Below are 16,356 nucleotides of genomic sequence, written 5' to 3' on the forward strand. Positions count from 1 at the left end.
ATATTATATGTAACATGGTCAATCGAATAGTTATGCTGTAGAACCGTGTCCACCTTGCAAGTTGGACACAATTCTATGTTAATAATTATTGAATTATATGTTCATAATGATAAGGCTATATATTCATAATTATTGAACTCTATATTCACAATTACAAAACTATATGTTCATAATTATAAAGTTATATATTCATAATTTTTGAACTTCATATTCACAATTATTGAATTTCTATATTCATAATTACATAACTATATGTTCATAATTATGTTCACAACACTATGTTCATAATTATAGAACTATATATTCATAATTATGAACAATTTTGGAACCGTGTCTACCATGCAAGGTGGACACAGTTTCACAGCATAATTTGTCGGGTCAATAGTACTCAAAAATAAAATAGGAGCCTTTGGACTTCTCAATACTTGCCCACATTGATGGTCAAACAATTATGTTTGTAAGAGGAGCATTGCTCCGCTTATATAGAGGAGCTCAAGAGCTCCTCTTTCCAAACATTTTCAATGTGGGATCAAAATTATCCAGCATCATTTACAAAGGGAGCCCGTGGCTCCCTTTTGTCTTCTTCTTGTTATTTTTAATTTTAAATTTAATTTTTTTTTGTATATTGTTTTGTTTCGATTATTATTATTATTATTATTATTATTATTATTATTATTATTATTATTATTATTATTATTATTATTATTATTATTATTATTATTATTATTATTATTATTATTATTATTATTATTATTATTATTATTTGTAATTGGATTATTGATAAATTCACCAAAATTTTAATAAATTCGTCATTTTAACATTTTAACTTTAATCGAAACACCAAAATATATTATATAATAACTCAGTAATTTGCTCCAAACTGCTAAAAATAATACAACACATACATTTTGAGTTAATATTCCACAACCCCCACTACTAATAATAAATAAATAAAAACTAAAATAAGAAGACAGAGTTAAAGCTTATTAAATAAGAACATTTTGACTTCTCAATACTTGCCCACATTGATGGGCAAGCACTTATGTTTATAAGAGGATCATTGCTTCTCTTATATAGAGGAGCTCTCTCTTTTCAAACATTTTAAATGTGGGATCAAAATGATCCCACATCAATTACAAAGGGTGCTGGTGGCTAGCCTTTGTCTCTTTTTTTTTTTTTTCTTTTTTTTTTTTTTGTTAATTTTAATTTTATTTTGTATGTAGTTTTTTTTTTATGGATTATTATTATTATTAGTATTAGTATTATTATTGTTGTTGTTATTGTAATTTGATTATTTGGCAAATTCGTCAAAATTTTAAGAAATTAGCCTGTTTAACATTTTATATTTATTCAAAACACCAAAAAATATTATTTAATAACTTAGCAATTCGCTCCAAATTGCTTAAAACTAAAACAACTCATATACATTTTGGGTTAATCTTTCTTAAACCCCCTAATAAATTCTATAAAAAAAAAAAAAAAACCATTAAGATAATATTTCTTAAATAAGAGCATTTTGACACGTTGGGCTTCAATAGGTTGAGAAAGTTTACATGTAACAGGGTCAATCAAATAGTTACGTTGTGGAATCGTGTCCACCTTGCAAGGTGGACACAGTTCTACGTTTATAATTACAAAACTATATGTTCATTATCATAAAGCTATATATTCATAATTTTTGAACTTCATATTTCATAAGTATTGAACTTTATATTCATAATTACAGAACTCTATGGTCATAGTTACTGAACTATATGTTCATAATTATAAAGATATATATGCATAATTGTTTAACTTCATATTCACAATTATTGAATCTCTATATTCGTAATTACATAACTATATATTCACAATTATGTTCACAACACTATGTTCATAATTATAGAACTGTATATTCATAATTTTTGAACTATATATTAATAATTATGAACAATTTTTGAACCGTGTCTACCTTGCAAGGTGGACACAGATTCACAGTATAATTTGTCAGGTCAATAGTACTAAAATAAAAAAATAAAAAATAAAAAGCCTTTGGACTTTTCAATACTTGCCCACATTGATGGGCAAGCAATTATATGTTTGTAAATGCTCCTCTTATATAGAGGAGTTTAAGAACCCATCTTTCCAAACATTTTCAATGTGGAATCAAAATGATCCACATCATTTACAAAGGGGAGCCACCTTTGTCTTCTTCCTTTTTTTTTTTTTTTTTTTTTAATTTTAATTTTATTTTGTATATAGTTTTGTTTGGATTATTGCATTTGTTGTTGTTGTTGTTGTTGTTGTTGTTATTATTATTATTATTGTTATTGTTATTGTTATTATTTTAATTTATTTTATTATTACATTATTACATAGAATTTTTATTATATTTGAACAATAATATTATCAATTATATTATAGAATATAATACCATTCATAACATTACCAATTAATAAATTTTATTTAATTTCCATTTAACATTTACTTACCAAATAAGCTTTACTATAACAGTTTGGGCGGGAAAATGAAATATGATGATTTTGTTGTTGTTGTTTTTTTTTTTTTTGAAAAGGGATGATTTTGTTTTATATAATAATAATAATAATAATAATAATAATAATAATAATAATAATAATAATATAATATACATAGATTAATTATTACCCTAATACTTAATTTATAATTCTGATTTTAAAATTCTTATTATTATTATTATTATTATTATTATTATTATTATTATTATTATTATTATTATTATTATTATTATTATTATTATTATTATTATTATTATTATTATTATTATTATTATTAACATTAACATTTGATTAGTTTTATAAAAAAATATATAAATTCTAAATTTTGTATGAATAAATTTAAACTCTAACCCGACGCATTTTCTTATATAATTGTATAATTCATTGTATATACACATAATATTTATTAATATGTATAAGAAAGTTCTATAGTATAATTTCATTAATTATAATTTATATTGATAGATTTATAATTAAAAAATTACATTTAAAAATTTAAAAAGTAGCATTTAAATTTTGCATGATTATTATAATGCATAAGTGTATGTATGATTAGAAATACTCATTTTTGTTAATTTAATAATTTCATTTCTTTAATTATATTTCATATTTTATTATTTGTAATTTAATGAAATTGCCACAAATATTTCTATGGAAGAAATCTTATATTTCTCAATTTCATTAATTATATTAATTATAATTATCAAATATTGTGGCAATTACCATAATAATTTCATTAATTATATTAATTATATTAATTCAAATTATATTAATATTAATTATATTAAGTATAATATTTGTACTAATCTCTTCCAAATTTAAATACATTACCATAATAATCACACAAAAGAATGAAAGAAAAATTATCAGAATAATTATCTTTAATAAAAATAAGGAAATTATATTAAAATTAATTATATATTAAGGTAAGTATAATTTATTTCATGCCAATAATATTATACATTAAGTATAAAAATATATGTGTATATAAATTACCATAATAATTACACCGAAAAATGTAACAATATATAATTATTAGACAATAATATTAATAATTAATTATTAACGCAAGTATAATTTATTTTGTACTAATAATATTATACATTATATACTTTTAATTTTATATTGATAACCATAGTCTATGTATATATACTTTAAGAAAATATTCATTATTAAAGAGGGAATATATAATTTAAGAAGTAAATTATTTATTAAATTACCTAATATAATTGTCTTACTAATTGATTCCATGCTACTATGTATAATTCATATATTTGATTTTTTTTAAAAAAAATCTAAATAGCTATTAATTACCTTAATAATTAAAATAATTGTTAGTCAATCAATATTCAATAGTACTAAAAGTATTCTTTTGAATTTTTATACATAAGATATAATATTATTAAATTGAAATAATTAAAAATAATGTGTCCATATTACAAAAGATTTTATAATAGTAATTTTTATTGCCTAATAGAATTTGGCAATTATTAAACATTGTTTATGGTAATTATTGTATGACATCTAATACTAAAATTATTAGGTAGAATTTTTATAATTACGGTAAAATATTATTAAATCAAAATTATTAAAAGTAATGTATCCACAATATAATATAAATTATACTTGTCTTAAAAATTATTTTTTAATGCTACTAACTCTATTACATTGTATTAATATAAATTTACAATAATCATTTATTAATATAAATTTACAATTATAAATTTGTATAAGGAAAACATAAAAACTTCTGTTAAAAAAGAAAAATCCCTCCATTTCATTTTTCTCTTTCCTCACCCTCACATTCCCACTCTCTTTACAAAAAGACAAAGTTGGATGAGAAATGGCCTCTATCTACAACGTCTTCACTCCTCAATTCGATTTAGCTTTTGCTTGATTGTTGTTTTGCCCAACGAACCACGTAAACACTTAACGCTGCTTGTTAAAAAAAACATAGAAACTTGAATGACATGTACAAATCTCGAAGTCAACATACTAACTCTCTAAGTTTCATAAAATCTTACAAAATTATCAAAATCACCGTCGTTATCATCCTCGATCGCATCTCTACGCTCTTCCATAACAACTAAAACATTAGGGTTCTGTTACCAAGCCTCCTCATCCTCAATCTCTTTTTGTTGAAACCCATTCACAGTAGGCTAGAGGTCCTGCTTTTTAATCAAGTAACCACAACACAAAAAATCACAATAAATTGAAGAAAACAACCAATCCAACATGCAGAATGCAACACTTTGATCTCAGGGTATTTAAAGAAAAAATGTCAAAATCAAATAACATATACCCCAAATATACATACATTTACACCAGTAACTGAACATACACTTGGACACACTGTAACAACATATCATGATATACAAACCCCTAACAAATCGAAATAAAGATGAAAACGTGAACATAGTTTACACCTATCGGAATCATAATATTACCTTGAAATGAACTATGAGATCTGAGCTCCTAGCTTTGCAGGCTGCATTCAGAAACAGCCATATAAAACTTAGAAATCAAATGAAATAATAAACTGGAGAACAATATAGAGTGCAAATGAAAGTATAATTTGTATTTATAGGTGAAAAATACTAATTCAAAAAGAAAGTATAATAATTTATAATTAAGGTAATAACATTATTATTATTATTATTATTATTATTATTATTATTATTATTATTATTATTATTATTATTATTATTATTATTATTATATAGATTAATTATAATTCTGACGGAATATTCCTTACCATTAAAAGGAGTACGTGTATATATAATTTCCATATGCATACCCTAACAATTACAACTACACTTCACATGAATATTTATGAATTTAATTATTAATTATATATAGATTACCATAATATTCTTTCCATAAACTTCACACACAGAATATTTATAAATTTACATAATTATCCCTAAGTTTTGGGGAGAAAATTTGGCTAGAGGATTTTACTTTTATATATATATATATAGATATATAGATATATAGATATATAGATATATAGATATAGATATAGATAAATTGATTCTATTTCATTTTTTAAGCAAAATATTTCTTAAAGATTAATAGTAAAATAAAGCTAACTTATTAATAACCGATTCTATTACATTTTTTTACGCAGAATTTTTCTTAAAGATTAATAGTAAAATAAGGCTCAATTTTTTATGCAAAATCTTTCATAAAAGATTAATAGTATCTTAATGATTATTTTCCTTATACTGCTTATTGATTCTTTTTCATTTTTCAGAGTGTAGAAAACATTCACATGAATAATATTTTCTTCCATTATTTTCCATATTTACATATTATTATTAATTTTCTTTCCAATATTATTATTAATTGTTTGGGGGTACAACTTCCTTCCATTCTTTTTCATTTTTTTCATATTATTATTAATTGTTTAGGCGGGAGCTTGTAAAGGATGAATTGTTTTTATTAATTAATATAGAATATAAATATAGATTAATATAAAATATACATTACCAATTAAAATAAGTTTTTTTAAATATTATATTGAACAATAATATTACAAATTATTATTATTATTATTATTATTATTATTATTATTATTATTATTATTATTATTATTATTATTGGTTCACATAGTTGAATTATTTATTTTTTATTTAATAATTATAAACATAAATGATATTTTACTAATTAATTTATGATATTTATCAAATTGTATTTTTAAAATATAGTGTTTTATCCATGCATTGCACGGAATTTTATTTTTGTTATTATGAATTTAAAATAAAAATAGAAAAAATAAAAAGATGTTAAAATGTACAATATAATAATATAGTTGGACTTTTATATATTTAGTCAAGTATCTATTTCATAACATACAAAAATAAAATTTAAATTTTGTATGGTTAATATATTCTCTAATCATGTACATATTTAGATAAATTTATAGAAAAAATTCATATGATTAAGTTGATTTATTTCAAATTTTATTTCATATGTATATATGAAATTTAAAAATATGAATAATAAAAACTAAGAGAATTGTACTTAGAAATCAATAAAAAAAATGTAAATTCTAAATTTTGTATGAATAAATAAATATTCTAATCGGACGCATATCCTTATATGATTGTATATTACTTTGTATATACACATAATATTTATTAATATATATATATAGGAAAGTCCTATAATATAATTTCATTAATTATAATTTATATTGATAGATTTATACTTTAAAAATTATATTTAGAAATTTAAAGAGTATATGTATGTATATTTTAAAAAAATTATAAATATTCATGTTTTGTTAAATTTATAATTTCATTTCTTAAATTATATTTCATATTTTATTAATTATAATTTTATGAAAGTGTCACAAATATGTCTACGGAAGAAATCATATATTTTCTCAATTTCATTAATTATATTAATTATAATTACCAAATATTGTGGCAATTACCACAATAATTTCATTAATTATAACATTTGTTTTCTTCTAATATTTAAATACATTACCATAAAATTACCATAATAATAACACAAAAGAAGGAAAGAAAAATTATGAGAATAATCTATATCTATATATAATTAAAAGTAAAATCCTCATAACCAAGTTTATCCCCAAAACTTAGGGGCATATATATATATATATATATATATATATATATATATATATATATATATATATATATATATATATATATATATATATATATATATATATATATATATATATATATAAATTGCATATGTACCATATATGCATATTTTGTGTTTCTATAGTATAATTTTTGGTATCAAACATTTGAATGGTAATAAACGGGGGAAAATGTCAACATACAAATGATAATTCTTTCATTACTATACTAATTTTAATGGAGAGCCAAACACGGACTTGGGGGTATTATGCCAAAGGCTCATTTTTTGATGCACAAGTGGGAAATAATCCTAGTTTCTGCTGGCGGAGTATTATGGCAGCCAAGAGTATCATTTGTAGTGGGGTAAGACGGAGGATTGGAAATGGGGAATCTACACTCATATGGACCCATCCTTGGTTACAGGACGACCAAGACCCCATGATACAAACAGAGATGCCAGTACAGTTACAGGATGCTAAGGTGGTGGGATTGATTGATCAACAAACACGGACTTGGGATCTTTCAATTTTAACTGATCTTTTTCATCCTAGTGATGTGAAAAATATTCTTAAAATACCAGTTTCTCCGGATTATGATGATACTTGGTATTGGCCTGGGGACCCGAGAGGAGTTTATTCTGTAAAGGGCGGATACAGATTAATAGTTGGTAATTATGGGAATGAGAATGGGACCTTTACAAAGTGGTTAACCTTGTGGAAACTCAAAATACCCCCAAAATGGAGAATGTTCCTATGGAGAGCCATTTGTGATATACTGCCTACCACTTCTAACTTGCTTATAAAGAGGGTAGAAGTAAACCCATATTGTGCCATGTGTGGATCATCTCAAGAGGACACTATGCATGCTTTAGTGTTATGTGAATTTGCAAAGAACATTTGGGACCGATCCAACCTTCCAATCCCCAATATTATAACGAATATTTTTCATATTTGGTTTGGTGAGCTCCTAAATGTTTTAGATTTTGATGGGATGTTATATGCAGCATCAATCCTCTACAATATTTGGAGAGCACGGAACGGGGCGGTTTGGAATGCTCTATTACCACGGCCACAATCTTTGTTGGCAGCAGCGAATTCGGCATTGCATGCATGGAGAAGGGCAAACCCGCCAGCAGTCCAAAACCACGTACCACTGCCTGCAACGCAATCTCAACATCTTGGCTCTCATGCGCCACTCGGACCTCACGGTATTGTACAGGAAGAGCCACCTCGGAGGCTATGTCGCATCGACGCGGGGTTTATACACAATACGGGTAAGGCTACGGTTGGGGCAATCCTCGTAGACATGAATGGAGGGTATGTCGCGGCCTTCAGTGCACCCCTCCCGGATTGTTTCTCACCACTTATGGCCGAGGCATTGGCATGCAAGGAGGCTTTGTCATGGTTAAAGGATCGAGGGGAACAGAACATCGAAATATATACAGATTGTTTAATGCTACAGCGTTATCTTACTACACCGTCTACTACGTTTCGCACTTACGTCGGCTATGCCATTGACGCCTGCAGAGCAGCTACAGCTTATTTTCAGTCTTGTTCTTTCCATTTTATTTCTAGACTAGACAATTTTATAGCTCATGCCTTAGCTACTTCAGCATATCAGCAATCGGCTGCTATGTACTGGGATCTTCTCCCACCAGACATTATTTCGACATATTTTTAATAAAGCACCACATATATTTTCAAAAAAATACTAATTTTAATGGTAATTCATTAATTACTATATTTCACGATGAGTCAGCCTGTTTATGCCCATCATTTTTCAAGAATCATAGAAATGAAATGGTCAATTATTAAAATTGTTTATGATTTCGTTTTTAATTTTTGTCTAAAGTTAAAGATATATATTTTCGGCGATTATAACATTTTTTGTATTAACTGAAAATTTGAAAGTTTTACCTTTTTTGAGATCTCTTACCATTTTATAATTTTAATATTATGCTATTTTGAACTCATCCATGGTGTATAAATACACTCTATATGACCATACAAAATCCATTGAGGAGACATTTGTACTGAAGAGTAAACTTCTCCTTAAACTAAATTCGGGTGTCAAGAAAATCTCCGTTTTCATTCATAATGATATTCCTATTTCTGAGTCTCTCATCACCGTTCGGTACATCAATGATGTCTAGATTTCTGGGTCTTCCATTGTTCCCTTTGATCCTTATGATTGTGCCATTGCCAGTATTTTTTTTATTTGGGTTCAGTACAACGTGGATTTTTTTGGGAGGTTTCTCTAATTAAATTTTTGGTTAAAAATTTATATTTCCTTTGTATTTTATTTTATTATTTTATTATTTATTTATACTAATATGTGAATGGAGTAACACAAAATCTGAAATTGTATTTGTTATTTATTTCTTCTTTTTAAATAATCATTATTTTTGTGTTTTACAAAAATTTAGAAAAAAATCAAATATAGCCAAATTTTTAATAGGTTAAGCAAACACTCTACTCAAATGATATATATAAAAATGCTGTGAAATGCTGTAAAATGAACTCTACTTGGTAAAAAAGAAAACATAGAAACTTGAATGACATGTACAAATCTCGAAGTCAACATACTAACTCTAAGTTTCAGAAAATCTTACAAAATTATCAAAATTACCGTCTTTATCATCCTCGATCGCATCTCTACAATCTTCCATAAAAACTAAACCAATAGGGTTCTGTTACAAATGCTCTTCCTCCTCAATTTTCTTTTGTTGAAGCAGAGCCTCCTTAAGTATCTTCAAACTCATACCAGATGATATAAACTGCAAAACATATTGAAGTATGTGAGAATATAGTTAGAAAAATGTAGAAAATTCATACAAAAAGAAAGCAAGAGATGAGTCTGAGATTCTTTGATTGAAGAAGCCATTGTATTTATAGGTAGAAAATACTAATTCAAAAGGAAGGTATAATAATTTATTTATTTAAGGGAAAGTATAATATTTTATTTATTTAAGGTAATAACATTATTATTATTATTATTATTATTATTATTATTATTATTATTATTATTATTATTATTATTATTATTTATTTTCCATTTCACATTTACTTACCAAATAAGTTTTACTACAAAAGTTTTGGGGGGAAAATTTGTTAGGAGGATTTTACTTTTATATATATATAGATATAGATTAGAGAAAAAAATAAATTAATAAAAATCATGAACCCTTATTATATTAAGCAAACAAAGCATGTCATATTATAGAAAGAAAAATTAGAGTATATAAAAAAAGTGTTGAGAGACACGACTTTTTTTTTTATAAACATTGTTGTTCTCATTTGCATGGTTGCAATAGGCGTTAGGCGCTAGTCGGGCGGTAGAGTAGCGCCTATCGCCTAGTCGGGGCCTAAGCAGCCTAGGCGGCTAACTGAAAAAAGAAAAAACAGTGCACGTGTGTATGTGCATATATGTCATACATACATACATACATACATGTCATATAAATGAAAAAAATTAGTAAGGTTGAGTCGGCTAGGTTAACTCGGCTAACTCAACAGAAATTTACGAGTTAACTCGGCATAATCGGCCGAGTTAGGCGCTAGGCGGCCGAATTAGGCGCTAGACGGCCGATTTCCTAGGCGGGAGCCTAGGGGGGAAATCGCCACGGCCTAGGGGCGCCTAGCGCCTAGGCGCCGATTACTCGGTGCCTAGGCGGGATTTTTACAACCCTGCTCATTTGTAATAGTGAGAGAGATAAATTTCTTATATTTTTAAGAGACTTTTAGCCTTGTGTCAAAAGAAATAAATATGACCTAATTGAATAAATGGTAAATTCTCAATCAATAAGAAAATAATCCTACCACCTCATGTGAGATTTACTTGATATCATGAAATTAGATTCTCATTGATTTAAATTTTTCTAAGTCAAAGATTGTTCTAAATAATTTCCCACTTATTAATTTGCCAAAAAATTTGAAGTTTCTTAGCTACCAAATGCCTTCTTAATTCAAAAAAATAAAATAAAATAAAAATAAAAAATAAAAATTGAAAAATTCTACAATTTACCAATAAGAATTACAAATCCTACCTTCCCTAGGATTTCCAATTTCTTGATACGTTGAAAATATGTAAGTGGTGATGACCAATTTACCCATTATTGATACTTTTATACATTTTTTTTTTTATATTTATACTTCTTATTTCATTATAATTCCATGTAAATAAAACATTGGAATAAAAATTCTTATTAATTATATTTCATCAACCAAACAATAAAATTTAAGAAAAAAAAATGTTAAATAGACCATTGAACTTTTACCGTTCATGCAATTAGACCATCAAACAGAAAAGTTGTGCAATTAAAACATTTAACATAAAAAATGTGTACAATTGACATTACTTGTAGGTTTCTTCAAGGTAAAACATGTTAACTTGTAGAGTTGACATATAATGTGACATATTTAAAAAGTTGGTGCATCCATAAACATTATTGGCATGTTAACTTCTTTTTAAAAAAAAAAAAAAAATTATCAAGATAAAATTTTAAAAATTATAGAATCACATTTTTAAAAAAATCAAAGCTTTTGACCCCTATTTTTTTTTTTCTTTTCTCTTTAAATTTCAAACTGCCCTCTTCTATTGACGGATGGACGGACGAAGCAATGACTCCTTCTATGTAGACGCCTCATCTGTCGATTTTTTTTAATAATATTATATTATTTTTTTTATTTTTTTTTTGAAAGTAATAATAATAATATTATATTATATTTATTAAATAATTAAAGAATTTTTTTGAATGCTACTGCCTCTATTACAATGTAGTACTTGTTCATAACTACTTTTCTCAACCTACTGAAACACAAAGAGTCAATAACGCCCGAAGCTCGAACTTACAACCTCCCATATGAGAGTCCAATCCGGGTGTCATCTGTGCACAAGGTGCTTGACAATTAAAGAAAAAGTTATTTTAATGTTTATGTGGCATGCTAAATAAAAAAGTTACCAATTTTTTTTTCTTACCTATAAATAATGCTAATTGCACATATTTAATTACACATTTTTTTAATGATCTAATTGCACGAATCATACAAATTTGATAATTTAGTTTAAGCTTTTTTCTAAAATTTAAATTACTACGGAGTACTTTACTCTTACATTACTTCTCAAGCATAAAATTACAATTCTTCTCATAAACCGTAATGAAATAACAAGTTACACAAAACATATTCTTATCATTCTTACACTATTCCTCTATTCCTTATATTATTTCTAAGAGTTAATTCTATTTTCGGTCCTAGTTTATAGATGTTAGTTCACTTTTAGTTTCCCCTTGTTTAAAAAAAAAAAACATCCATCTTTGGTCCTAAGAGCATCTACATCAGAGGAGAAATGGGAGAGAATTCAATACTTTTAAGGCCAAAACGTCATGGTGGCAGAGAGAGAACCAAGAGAGAAGGAGTGGGGAGCATCTGCAGAGGTTGGGATATTACTCTGCCCAAGAAAAAGGAATTAATGATGGAAGAGAGAGAATCGATAGAAAAAAGGAATTACTCTGACATGTTTATTTTATATATATATATTTTTAAAAAAATCAGTTTTGATTTTGTTCTTCCCCTCCCACATTATTCGCTTTCCTACTCACTCTTACATTATCCCCCTAATATCCCCAACTGATAACGATGCTCTAAGAGTATCCATAATAGTGGATTTTTTTGTGTGGTTTTTGAGGAGTTTTTGTAAGGGTGATGAGGAAAGAGAATATGGGAGGGGGGAGAAAAAAGGAAAAAAAAAAAAACATTGTCAGGCGCGCTGTGTCAGCGAGCATGACGCGCCGTCGGGTGCGTGCCAATTGCTGTGTGCGAAACGCGCACAGCCTCAAGGCTTACACATTTTCCTATGCCCGCGTGCACTATTCCAAAATCCCTCATTTGCAGATGAATCAATTTTTTCTCTCTCCAATTTGTCAGATGTTACTGTTCAAAAAACCTCACATGGTTCACTGATAATGATGCTCTAATATTATTAAGGAATTACCATTTTTGGTCATCCGTTAACAAAAATATTTAAATGTAGTTATACAATGAAATTTTTGGTATATTCAGTTTTAAGAGTTAAGTTTTTTCTTTTTTCTTTTCTTGGTCCTAGATTTATGTGTTATTCCAGTTTAATTATATATTTTTTAAGAACATTATCATTGGTCCTAACATTATTGTGACATGACCATTTTTTGTCATTCGTAAATAAATACTATATTTAAATGACATTAAAAATGACGTTATTAACCACTCAAAATTATTACCGAAAAAGGAGAAGAATTTTGAGTAATTAATACTTAAAAATGTCATTTAAACATATTTATTGACGAATGATAATATAAAAAATGGTCATACCACAATAATGGTAGAACAAACAGAGATATTATGAAAAAAAAAAAGGACCAAAAGTGCAATGACTCGGAAGTGCGGGAAGCTTTTGCTAGGTGTAAGTTCCAAGGGAAGGCTGTTACTCAGATGGTCGATACTGCAGTTGCTTGGGAAAAACAATCCGGATGGGTGGTATAAACTAAACACCGATGGATGCCTCAAAGGAAATGGAGCGGCGGGGTGTGGTGGTGTTATCAGGAATTCAGATGGTGACTGGCGCGGTGGTTTCACCCACAACATTGGGCGTTGCCAAGTAGAGGAAGCAGAAGCGTGGGGGGTGTTGCAAGGCATCCGTTTGGCAGCACACCTGGGCGCAAAGAAGCTGATGGTTGAGGGTGATTAGAGGATAGTCATGGAGATTCTCAACAAGAGCCGTCATGAGCCTGCTCGATGTAACAACATCATTCGGAGATGCATGAGTGAAGCAAACAATCTGGAGGAAGTGGTGTTCAAGCATACGTATCGTGAGCAAAATAGAGTAGCGGATCAGTTGGCGACGACCGCTTTGACACACCAGTTTGGTGTTCGGATACTTACGACGCCTCCACCGGCTGTGTGGGACCTCATTCATCAAGATAAACTCGGTGTGACTTTCATGAGAAGAACTCAGGCGAACATGGGTGTTAGAAATGTTTAGCTTCTCGGGGTTACCCCCCTCATTCTGATAAAAAAAAATACATATAAATTTAGGGCCAAAAAAGAAAAAAAAAAATTAACATTTAGAACTGAGTTGATTGAAATGTCTTTATATTTAAGGTCATTTAAACGACTTTGTTGACGGACGATAAAAAATTTTAAGGTTATTTAAACGATTTTGTTGACGGACGATAAAAAATGATCCTGATACAATAATACTAGTATCAAAGATGGATGTTTAAAAAAAAAAAAAAGGACTAATACACTACAAAATAGAACAAAAAATAGAATTAACTATTATTCCTAATCTCTTCTTGCAACCAAATATCCCATTAACCACACTGAAATTTACACTAAACCACGTGGATGGAAGCGGATTGGATCAAAATTGCCTAAGCCCTAACAAGTAACAATTACACAAAACCTCGTTGAAAGCAATTCCGTTCCCCTCCTCTTCTCTTCACCGTTTCAAATTCAATGGCGTTGGAAGCTTACGCCCAACAAGGCTCTGACAAAATCCAAACCGATGTTCTCTCTGCAGCTCGATTATCTTGCTACAAGGTACCCACCCTTTGTTCTCGCTTTACCAATTTTCAAGTATAAATCTTTTTTATCTTTGCGCTCGTGGGTATATTTTTATGTCGTTAATCAAGAAACCATGAATAAGAATCTGATGTAAACGAAATCTTGGGTACCCGGAAGGCGCGTGATGCGTTCTATTCATGCTTGGAGAAAGAATCTGGCAAGAAAGCTACTGAAATCGCAACGGTCGGCCTGCTGTACCCAGTAGAATGCAAGAAATCCAGGGAGGAATTTGTGAAGCAATGCCGACCCACTTGGGTTAGTTCTTTAAATTTAAGAAATTTATGAACTTTTTTCAAAAATAAAAATAAAATTATTTAGCATTGATGTAGGACTTATATTGGTCTCTATGTGTGCAGGTGAAACATTTTGATAGGCAGTACTGTGCTAAGAAGAGGGTTCAAAGGCTGTTGGATGACAATGAGTCAAGGAGAGGTCCGTTGTTACTCCCACAGCCTTATACATTCAAACCCCCTTGTTCATACTAATATGCATATTAGTATGCTTGACTTTTTATATTGCTTTTACTGGGGGACTTTAGTAAGTTTGTATAGCATTGTGATAGAATAGACAATTATTACGGTTAATGAAAACATTTATGATCTATTATGCAATAAAGTGTTGCTTATTAGTTATTACTGTTGCATTGCTATGATCTTATTGTTCTTTCCAGTTTACCGCTTGAATTCTTTATTCTTAGTTGATGAGACTGTCTTTTAATTGGTTATGGAGCATTCATTTTTTTTCTTTGTGTATACAAAGTAGTTCTTTTTAGGTAAACTATTGTTTGAAAGAGTCTTAAGTAAAGGTGGCCTCATTGGCTTGGGTGAACTATTTGGCAGGGGCTTAGAGCATGACCCTTCAGGAAGAAGCAAGTGAAAATGTTAATTTGTGGGGTGTCCTTGCTTTGAACAACATTAAACTTTCGAGTAAGATCAAGGAGTTGTAGATTGCTTTATTGCTATGGAAGTTCTTATGAGGGGAATCTACTTCTCTTGACGTTGGTGGATAGTTGAACTCAATTGTCTCAGTGCTAGGTGAGATTTATAATTTATTCCATTAAAGAATAAAAGTAGATGTAATTTTGAGACCAGTTATGTTTCCTTATGAAACATAAGCTTCTTGAGAAATGGCATTTGCGTTGTTTAACTGTGTACTGATTTAAATTCATTCCATTCCATATTTCTATGTAGTTGAGAATTCAACAGATTTTTTAGATGCCACTTCTAATCATACACTTGTTAGAAATCATATGATTTACATTGGTTGCTACCCTCCCCTGTCTCTGTCCTTGTTTATGAAATCATACGTTTCATTGTGTGGGACAGGAAATGTGATTGATTGCTGAGCTCATTACTTGATTTACTTTTAAGGCAAAGATGGAATTACTAACAAGGTAAAGGCGAAATGAAAGCCATACATGGAATGATGTCTAAGTTTCAACTTTCTAGGGCTATATCTTATGTCCGGCTTATCTATTCGATTGCGAAAACAGTTATATATTAGCTTCCTTGGGTCCTGAAATGCTTTCATATTCTTAGGTTGAACGAATTCTTGGTTTTGCTAATAAGCTGGGAGGAAAATTTTACCTTATGTATTTATGTGTTTTAGTAGTGGATTTAT

General features: G+C 28.3%; 1 protein-coding gene across 2 annotated transcripts; it reads left to right on the forward strand.

Moving 5' to 3' along the window:
- Positions 1 to 14,470: 14,470 nt before the first annotated feature.
- On the forward strand, positions 14,471 to 15,956 carry LOC109191807. 2 transcript variants are annotated; one of them, XM_019342484.1, is made up of 4 exons: positions 14,471 to 14,712; positions 14,854 to 14,991; positions 15,093 to 15,168; positions 15,576 to 15,956. In XM_019342484.1, exons 1-4 carry the CDS (start codon positions 14,629 to 14,631, stop codon positions 15,581 to 15,583), a joined length of 306 nt encoding a protein of 101 aa, XP_019198029.1. In that variant the 5' UTR covers positions 14,471 to 14,628; the 3' UTR covers positions 15,584 to 15,956. The 2 variants fall into 2 exon arrangements, with proteins under 2 accessions (XP_019198029.1, XP_019198028.1); XM_019342483.1 differs by lacking the exon at positions 15,576 to 15,956 and having other exon boundaries at positions 15,093 to 15,385.
- Positions 15,957 to 16,356: the final 400 nt, after the last annotated feature.

This window comes from Ipomoea nil, unplaced genomic scaffold (assembly GCF_001879475.1).
Source record: "Ipomoea nil cultivar Tokyo-kokei standard unplaced genomic scaffold, Asagao_1.1 scaffold1720, whole genome shotgun sequence".
Taxonomy (NCBI): Eukaryota; Viridiplantae; Streptophyta; class Magnoliopsida; order Solanales; family Convolvulaceae; genus Ipomoea; species Ipomoea nil.

Bases quoted from the DNA above. Each gene is read 5' to 3' on its own strand.
- LOC109191807 (XM_019342483.1), top strand. From the start codon at position 14,629: ATGGCGTTGGAAGCTTACGCCCAACAAGGCTCTGACAAAATCCAAACC. The intron at 14,713-14,853 runs GTACCCACCCTT...GGTACCCGGAAG, and splicing joins CTCGATTATCTTGCTACAAG to GCGCGTGATGCGTTCTATTC. The intron at 14,992-15,092 runs GTTAGTTCTTTA...CTATGTGTGCAG, and splicing joins AGCAATGCCGACCCACTTGG to GTGAAACATTTTGATAGGCA.